We start from the raw sequence: 9,782 nt of genomic DNA on the forward strand, positions 1-9,782 counted from the left end.
ATGTGGGCTTTGTTGCTTCTGAGCTAGATGGCCGCTTGTTTACCTTCAAGCTTTTAAGACCCCAGACGCTATATCTTTTGATAGCCGGGCACCATCAAGGCTGATTCTTATAAGGCAGAAGTCACACCTGCCTCCCACCTCCTAACAATTCTGACGTAACTGCCCCTCACTGGACTTTCTACTTATCTGCTGGGTTTAATAATTTATTGCAATAGCTACACAGAACTCATAGATAATATCTGTTATTATAGAGTTTATTGGTGAAGTAACAGGTCACAATTCAAGATCAGAAAATACTCAGGGCATAGTTCTTCAATCTGGGAAGCCTCTTAGTGCTCCAAAGTATAACTCTCTCTTACCCTCAGCCTCTCTCCCCCTTGGCCTCTGTCCAGCTTGAGCAAATGTGCCCAGAGGAACCCCCCTCTACCAGTATGCCTCGGATCATGGCTCCATGATTGACATGCTCTAGCTTAGTGGGGTGGCAAACCTAACTCCTTTAAGTGCCTAGGCACTCGACTCCACTCAGGTATTCAGCTTACTCTATGAGCCAAGAAGCCCACCACTCCTCCTGCCGCCCCTCACTGTCTCTCACCATCTCCTGTGCCATCACTCTCTGTCTGGATCATGGAGGTTCTTGGTACAGGGAGCTCGGGTCCAAAGGACATGCTCTACCCATGGCTCTTCTTTCTTAGTGGTCATGGGATCCCCTTCCGCCTCTAGGGTAGCTCATTTTAAGCCTAATAAGATGGGAAAGCTGACCTGATCAGCCTTTGGTGGGAGTTCTAAAACCATGGCTAAAAGTTCATATGAGAGACTCATTGCACCACACTGGGTCACTAAATGAGGAAGAGATCTTCTCTTTTTAAAAATAGTGCTGGAAAAACTGGATGTCCATTCAAAGAAGAATGAAATAGCACCCATATCTCACACTGTCTACAAAATGAGCTCAAGGTGGATCAAAGACCTAAATTTAAAACTTAGAACTATAAATACCATCAATGAAAAAAATAGGAACAAACAGATATAGAGCCCTAATATACAGCATAAATACACTGTCAAACAATTGAAAACAGAAACAGCAGAAGACAAACTAGATGACTAGGACCTCCTGAAAATTAGACACTTGAGTACATCAAAGATTTCACCGAAAGAGTAAATAGAGAACCCATGGACTAGGAAAGTATTTTTGACAATGACTATCAGACAAGAAACTGATCTCTAAAATGTACAGAACTCTTCAACAAGAAAAAGACAGCCTAATTTAAAAATAGCAATAGGCTAGAAGGTAGACAGGTGTTTGGATGAAAGGGAAGATAATAACCTACTAGAGGAAAACAGGCAAAAAGAAGGATATTTGATAAGTTGTTTAAGGTATTGGATGCAAAAATGATCTGATATATAAATGCTCCCCTAATTCATAATAAAAAGGGTTAGTTTTTAATGGGCAGAGGATATTAACAGACACTTCACCAAAGAAGACATCTAAACAGCAACAAAGAAATGCTTGTGATCATTAGCCATTAGAGAGATGCAAATCAGAATGACAATGAGGTATCACGTCACCCCAGCATTCATAGCAAAGTTCAGAACACAGGTAACTGGTGAGGTGTGAAGAGACTAGAACCTTCATGCCTTCAGTTTTCAGTGGAACTATAGCTATGCCTATAAAGAAAACAACACTCCTGATAATGTGCACACTTTAGAATAATGGACCATTTGGGATCAAGGGGGCAGCATTTATCCAAAGAGTAAGTTCAGAATGGTTAGGAAAGGAGGCATGGAAACAGGAAGCAATGCCACATAATGTAAGTGATATTACATTATGAGAATTACCAACAATGAGATGAAATGAAATATAAATTATTGAGTGTAAAATTGGTTATTTGCTCTGTAAACTTACACCTCTCACACTCATTCCTTGATTCTTAATTAAAATATCACTTTCTAAGGGAAGCCCTCTTTGATATGTCTTCCTATACCAGTTTATCTACCTATGTGTGATTGTTTTCTTCCTATAATGTCCCTTCTCTCAATTAGTCTATATACTCTGTAGGAGTATAGACTATATCTGCTTTTTGCCACAACATACCCAATATTTAGGCAACTCTGTGGCATAGTGTATATGAGTTGGGCTACTCAGGTCAGCAGTTTGAACCCACCAGCCAGTCTAGGAGAAAGATGAGACTGATACTGCCTACGCCCGTGAAGATTGACAGCCTCAGAAACCCTGTGGAGCCGCTCAACTTTCCTTTAGGGTTGCTATAAGTCAGAATTAACTCCATGACAATTAGTATGTTTTCCTGTTATTAATCCAGTATTTGACACAGGTCCTGTACATCTTGTAGCTCTCAAAAAATATTGACTGTATAAATGAAACTATACTTGGACCTATTGCCAATTTGCGCTTCCCAAATGACTATACCAACTCATATCTGGATACCCCAAATACTGACATATTGCCTTACTTGGTGTCTCATCCACCAGCTCCACTGTACATCGGCAAATACTATGCCCTTCTTTTCTTTCCTATCAAACTCATTTGAGGTTTTGAGTAAAATTTTAGTAACTTTGAGAATGACTATTGTTTGATTTATCCTAGTTTTATCCCAGTAATTTTACCTGGCTTGGATACAAACCAACCTCATTGCTGCTGAGTAAATCCTGACTCATAGCAAACCTATAGGACACAATGGAACTTCCCATGAGGAGTCCGGTGTCACAGTGGTCAGAGCTCCCAGCTTCTAACCAACAGATTGATAGTGCAAACCCAAAGGAGAAACCTGAGGCCATCTGCTTCCATAAAGATTTGTTGTTGTTGTTAGGTACCATCAAGTTGATTACAACTCTGTACAGCAGCAAGACACACTGCTGGTCTTATGTTGTCCTCCCAAACCTCCAGTGTTGCAGCCTCTGTATCGGGCAGTTTCATTGAGGCTCTTTCTCCTAGTCACCGCCTGATAGCCTTCCCCAGGTAGTGCTTTCATTTGATCTGCAAACGAAAAGCAGCAGCTCAAACGCCTTGCTGTCAAGTCCATTCTGACACATAGCAACCCTATAGAGCAGAGTAGCATTGCTCCTGTGCATTTCTTAGCAGCTGGTAGATTTGAACTGCCGACCTTTGGGTTAGCCGCCCAATGTGTAATCCATTACACCACCAGGGCTCATTTTTCCTCCTGGTAACGTGTTCAAAGTATGTGAGATGAGTTCTTGCCATCCTCACTTCTAAGGAGTATTCTAGGTGTACTTCTTCCAAGACAAACTTGTTCATTATTCTGGCAGTCTGTCGTATATTCAGTATTCTTTGCCAGCACATAATTCAAATGCATCTATTCTTTTGCAGTTTTTTTTAACTCATTACCCAGCTTTCCCATGAGGATGAGGCAATTGAAAATCCCATGGCTTGGGCCAGGCACACCTTGGCCCTCAAAGGGACATCTTTGCTATTTGACCCTTTAAAGAGGTCTTTTGAAGATTTGCCCAGTGCAGTACATCATTTGATTTCTTGACTGCTGCTTCCACAGTGTTGATTTTGTATACAAATAAAATAAAGTCTTTGGCAACTTCAATATTTTCTCTTTATTATGATTTTGCTAACTGGCCCAGATGTGAGGTTTTTATTTTCTTTATGTTGAGTTATAATCCAACATCAGGAGAAAGACGAGGCTTTCTACTCCCGTAAAGAGTTACAGTCTAACACTAGACAACTCTACCCTGTCCTATACAGTCGACATGATTCAGAACCGACTCAAGAGCAATGAGCTTGGTTTTTGGATAATCCAACCTAAAGGCTGTCACCTGTGCTCTTCAGAAGTAAGTGCTTCAAATCCTCTTTACTTTCGGCACACAAGGTTATGACACCTGCACGTCACAGGTTGTTAATGAACCTTCATTCTTGGTGCTGGCTTCGTCATATAGGCCAGCTTCTCAGATTATTTGCTTAGCATACAGATTAAGTAGTATTTAAATCTGACACAAACCTTTCGTGATTTTTAACCAGTCAATATTTACTTTTTTCTGTTTAAACAGCCTCTTGGTCTGTGTCCACGTTCTACCTGAGCACAATTAAGTGTTCTAGAATTTTCATTCTTTGCAATGTTATCAATAGTTTTAATGATCCACACAGTTCAATGCCTTTGAATTGTCAACAGAACACAAGTAAACATCTTTCTGGTATTCTCTGCTTTCAGCCAGGATTCATCTAACATCAGCAATGATATCCCTCGTGACACATCCTCTTCTGAATCCAGCTTGAATTTCTGGCAGATCCCTGTTGATGTACTGATGGAACTTTATTTTAGTTATCTTCAGTAAAATATTACCTGCATGTGATATTAATGATATGTAATAATTTCTGTATTCAGCTGGATCACCCTTCTATTGAATGAGTACAAGTATAAATATCTTCCAGTTGGCTGGCCAGTTAGCTGTCTTCCAAGTTTCTTGGCATAGTGAGTGCTCCCATTACTGCATTGTTTGTTGTAACATCTCAGCTGGTATTAAGTCAATCCTGCAGTCTTGTTTTTCACCAATACCTTCAGTGCAGCTTGGATATCTGCCTTCAATACCATTGAGTCTTAATTATCTGCTACTTCCTGAAATGGTTGAATATCAACCAGTTATTTTTAGTAAGTGACTCTGTATATCCTTCCATCTTCTTTTGATGCTTCCTGCATCATTCAATATTTTGCCCATAAAATCTTTCAATGTTGCAACTGAGACTTAAATTTTTCTTCAGTTCTTTCAGTCAGATATGCTGAATGTGTTTTTCCTTTTTGTTTTCTAACTCCAGGTCTTTGCACGTTTCATTATAGTACTTTACTTTGTCTTCTTGAGCTATCCTTTGAAATACTCTGTTCAATTCTTTTACTTCATCATTTATTCCATTTGCTTTCAAGAACAAGTTTTCTGACATCCACGTTGATCTTTTCTTTTCAGCCTTTTTATTTTTAACAATTTTTATGACAAATTATCTGGGTATTTCTTTTCTTTTTTAATGACCCTTTGCTTAATGCAAGATTTTTTGTAAAATGTTCTTGATGTCAGTCCACAAGGTCTTCAGTCATTAGTATTCAATATGTCATTTATCTAGGACCACACAGTTGACAAAGCCCAGATTAAAACAGAATATGCATCTGTATTTAACTATACTCAAAAAGTGTCCCTTTTGGTGTGTCATGTGAACCCAAATGATTCATGCCACTGTTCACGTTCTTCACAGGTGCCCCTGATCCCACAGCTGGGGCCAGCATTGATGATGAGAACTGTTGGCATTTGGATGAAGAACAGGTGAAGGAACAAGTGAAACTCTTTCTTTCTCAGGGGGGTTACTATGGCTCTGGAAAGCAACTCAACTCAATGTTTGCCAAGGTAAGATATGAAGAGAGGAGGTTTTTGTTTTCTTTTTAACCTTAGTAAGTAAGCTGGGGAGCCCTGGTGGCTTAGTGGGTTATATGTTGGGCTGCTAACTGCAAGATCAACATTTCAAAACCACCAGCTCTTCCATGGGGGGAAAATGAGGCTTTCCACTCCCATAAAGAGTTACAATGTTGGAAACCACTGGGACAGTTCTACTCTGCCCTATATATTGGGGCATTGCAGTCAGAATAAGTACTCATTGTTAGATCCTCATTCCCCACTCCCCAACCTCCCCTGCCCTACTCCTAGGTAATTATCAATCTTGTTACCATTTCTATAGCTTTACCTGTCCTGGGTCTCAGATACAGAAAATCATACAAAACAAGGAACAAACAAACAATAAGCAATTACAAAACAGAAAAACCTCAATCGAAAAGAGAGTACTTGATGTCATTAAAGTTTTTTTGTTTTGTTTTGTTTTTTTCATTTTTGTAAAGTGAGCTGGGCTTGCCACACTCTGGTTTCATGCAGTGTAACCAACTCACTTGACATAGTTGTTATAAATACTTGAAACCTAGTGGGAGGGCTAATCCGAGCAAACCTGACTAGGTTGCATCCAGCATCCCCTACTAACTCACCTTGGTAGTCATGTTCTTTCTGCTCCACTCTGTAAATAAGTTAGCATAGTTTGGTTGGGATGTTAGTAAGGAAGCTGCTTTGCTCTGACCTTAGAGACTATTGTCTAAACAGTGTCCCTGACGAGACTAGCCGGCTTTTAAATTTTTTTTTACTTGCCAGCTTTAAAAAAAATAGTTTTATTAGCATGTAATTCACATATAATACAATGTAATAATTCAGTCATATTAAGAAGAGTTATGCAATCCTCACTACAATCAGTTTCAGAAATGTTTCTTCTGATACTCCATCCTCATATAAATATATTTGCATATGTACATGTCTTTATCTAGACCTCTATAAATGCCCTTTGCCTCCCAGCTCTTTCCTCTATTTCCCTTGATTCTCCACCTGTCCCACTATCATGCTCAGTCCCCACCAGGATTTCAGCACTTCCTCTTTGTTACGTTCCCCTTGATCATGCCCTACCAGGTCTCCCACACCCACCTCCCCACCAATTTGGATCGCTTGTTGTTCCCTTGTCCCTGGGTTTGTTAACACCTCTTCCCTTCCCCCCACCTCCCCCTCTCCCAAGTCCCCCCGGAACTGTTAGTCCCATTGTTTTCTCCTCCAGATTGTTCATCCAGCCTGTCCTATCCAGACAGGCCTGTGGAGACAACAACATGCACAAAAACAAGACAGAGCAAAACCAAGCAACAATGTACAACAAAACAGCAACAACATCAAGCCACTGACAAAGAACAAATTAAAATATACCAAGAAAGAAAAGCTTGTGTTTTCCAGTCTAGCCTGTTGGGGCACCATGCCCTGTCTCCAATGTCCACCCTCATCATTCCCTGGGTATCTTGCTGCTCCATTCCCCTGCTGTTCCGCTGCACTCCCCCAGTGCTTTGCCTCAGTGTGGTGGGGTCAGATCAGGTGCAATTCCCACACTGTGTCACTGGTGTTGTCCCCCGCAGGGCCATGGGTCAGTGAGGGGTATCATGTCTCATAGTGGGGCTGGCCATGTGGTCCTCTCTGTGGACTGGCTGCTCTATTTGGGGTCATCGTCCTCAAGGCCTGGTGGGCCTTTCTTCTGATACTCATTGGGGTTTTTTCAATCAGTTATGGGTATTTCATTTTCATTCTCACTGCCATTGAGTGGAGTCCAATTCACAGTGTGACCGTACAGGACCCAGAAGAACTGCCCTTATGGTTTTCCGAGAACCCAAATCGTCATAGAAGGAAAAACGTCCTCTTTTTCCCCAGGGTCTTGTGGTTTCCCGTTGCCAGCCTTAAGGTTAGCAGCCCATACCCCTTTCTTCTACATCATCATTTGGCATCTTCTGGGGGGGCGGGGAGAAAGTGCTTTCTGGTCTCTCTTATGTACTAATGCAATATTTTTTACTCACTGAATTATGATCATCATTAGATCCCCAAATTCCCTTAGATTTGAACAGAGGGATCTTGTTTAAGTTGGCTGTGTCCTTTTGATACATCCCATCGGTTTCTGTGATGCAGTGGGTTAAAACATTGGGCTGCTGCTGATACTCATTGTTGCCCACCATTTTCCTTCAACCTCCCCTGTCCTGCTCTTAGGTAATTATTAATCCAATTACTGTCTCTATAGAGTTATCTATCCTGGATCTCAGATACAAAAAGTCATACAAAACAAAAAACAGTGACAAAGCAGGGGGAAAAAACCTCAATCAAAAGGAAAGCAGAAAATACTAAAAACTGAAGCAACTTTAAAGTGGGTCAAAGGGCGTTCAGATGATAAGGTGTTACCTAACTACATCTGCCATAATCAGCTTTACAATGCTCTGTTTGATAGCAAGGCTATTCACATCCCTGGACTAGGATCAGAGGGGAGTCACTGGAAGTTTAATCCACGTGGAGACTCTTCAAATGAATGTTTGGTTTCCACTGTCATCCATATAGCCTTCTGCAAACTAGGCGTTCACAATTTAAGCTCTCAGACCATTCCCTCCTTCAGATTTGGATTTTTTTTACATGATCTTTGGATCGTGCAGGCTGGTGGGCTTCTTCCATGTAGATTTAGTTGACTCCTCACGTAGATGGCTGCTTGTTGTAAAACAAGACTTTAAGACCCCAGATGCTATTCTTTCTGATAGCCAGGCACCATCTGATTTCTTCACCACACTTTGCTATAACACCCAGATCTTCATTGATCTCTTCATGAGGGCAAGTATCTAGTAGGGCCATGTCATAAGAACTACATTTTCTTGGATTAGGACTGCGATGAAGACAACAGGCTTTCTTGATACATGCAGGGAACTTGCTTATAGATCCAGAGGCCCTCTTTCTGACTTTTTGGCTATATTGTGCTTTGATAGTTTGGCTTCTCCTTCATTCTCTTTATATAATTTTATGATGTGCTGTCTTTTTTCCCCCCTCCTATGTGTCAGGTTCGAGAGATGCTACGAATGAGAGATTCCAATGGAGCCAGGATGTTGACGCTTATAACTGAGCAGTTTATGGCCGACCCACGTCTCACACTCTGGAGGCAGCAAGGAACAAGCATGACAGACAAGTGCAGACAACTCTGGGATGAGTTAGGTTAGTCCTCTAGTTTTGTCTTACCAGCCTCTCCTCTGGCAACAGTCTTGATGGGTATTTTAAATGAAGAATTCCTTTGATAATTATTAGCATACAGCTGGTTCATATGAGGCATGGGTTAAATTTTTCCTAGATATCCAACTTTTTAAAACTACTTTACCGTACCAGTCCATTAAGTGTAACATCAGCTCCTCCTCCTCCCCTCAATATTCTCCTTCTGATCTTCGGGTTCCATAACTTGCTTGAGCGTCTCATAGAATTCACCAACTATATTTACAGTTCAGTGGTTTACTAGGGAATATCAGGGTACAAGTCAGGGTATAGTTCTTGATCAGGACCATTTATTTGTGCCTACGGCTCTGGGCCTTCTCTGGCAAGTGTTACAACTCTAAGCTTCACAAATCAGCAAGCCTCACACAGCTGTCTCCTGGTTCCTGCCGTTATGTATAGCTATCATTCTTGCTACTAATGTGCCACTATCTCTCACTGTCTTTATTTCCACCCATTTTAGATAACAAACAGTTCCATTGCTTCAAATGGTCCCAGGTGGGACTTCCCATCATTAAATTCTTCCTGACTGGGATGAATACAACAGACTTGTTTCAGCCTCTTTAACATAGGGAATCAGCGGGAGTTTCCACTGGTCCACACCCAGCCTCTGGTAGTACTGCCTTAGAACCTTTGTCACAACTCCATCAGTCACCACTATATCCATGCCATTTCCTGGTCCATCAATCTCTATATTCATCTCATTTCTTAGTATCCATTTAAAAGTCTATGTCCTGCTGGAGTATGTTTTTTCTCATTTCTTCTTCCTGTTCTATGAATCACCCTTATGATTCTTGCATCTGTAAGACCCAGGCAAGGAAGCTGTGTGAACAGATCCAACAGGGGTTCTCAGACGGTTGCTTTGTTTCACAGTAGCAAGGTTACATGGAGTGCCCATGTAGAAGGACTCCCTTGATTACCATCTCTACCATGGAGAAGGATAATTTCCCTTCTCAGGGAAATCTCACCACAGATTTTATCTAGTCCACCAGGCTGGCCATCCCCTCCAGATTAACCTGATTCATGACCATTCTAAGTGAGCTGTGGTTCTTGCATAAACCCAAAATTATTTTTCCATTCTGCCCCATTCAAAACTAAAGACACTATCCCTAAACTAATTGCTGATGATACCAATCTAAAAATTGAAGCAAGTCCTTTCCACCATACCCACTGATTTTAATAGT

The 9,782-nt window shown here is 41.1% G+C and overlaps 1 protein-coding gene across 1 annotated transcript in view; it reads left to right on the plus strand.

The window, feature by feature from the left end:
- ZSWIM5 (zinc finger SWIM-type containing 5) overlaps window positions 1-9,782 on the plus strand; it is a 77,861-nt gene that overhangs the window by 18,695 nt on the left and 49,384 nt on the right. The window contains exons 3-4 of the mRNA XM_045291770.1: window positions 5,219-5,367; window positions 8,400-8,550. Coding sequence (XP_045147705.1) covers window positions 5,219-5,367; window positions 8,400-8,550 — 300 coding nt within the window. The remainder of the gene's footprint in view (window positions 1-5,218; window positions 5,368-8,399; window positions 8,551-9,782) is intronic.

The sequence above is a fragment of the Echinops telfairi genome, unplaced genomic scaffold, assembly GCF_000313985.2.
Source record: "Echinops telfairi isolate 266 unplaced genomic scaffold, ASM31398v2 ScPeMD7_443;HRSCAF=831, whole genome shotgun sequence".
In the NCBI taxonomy this organism is placed as follows: domain Eukaryota; kingdom Metazoa; phylum Chordata; class Mammalia; order Afrosoricida; family Tenrecidae; genus Echinops; species Echinops telfairi.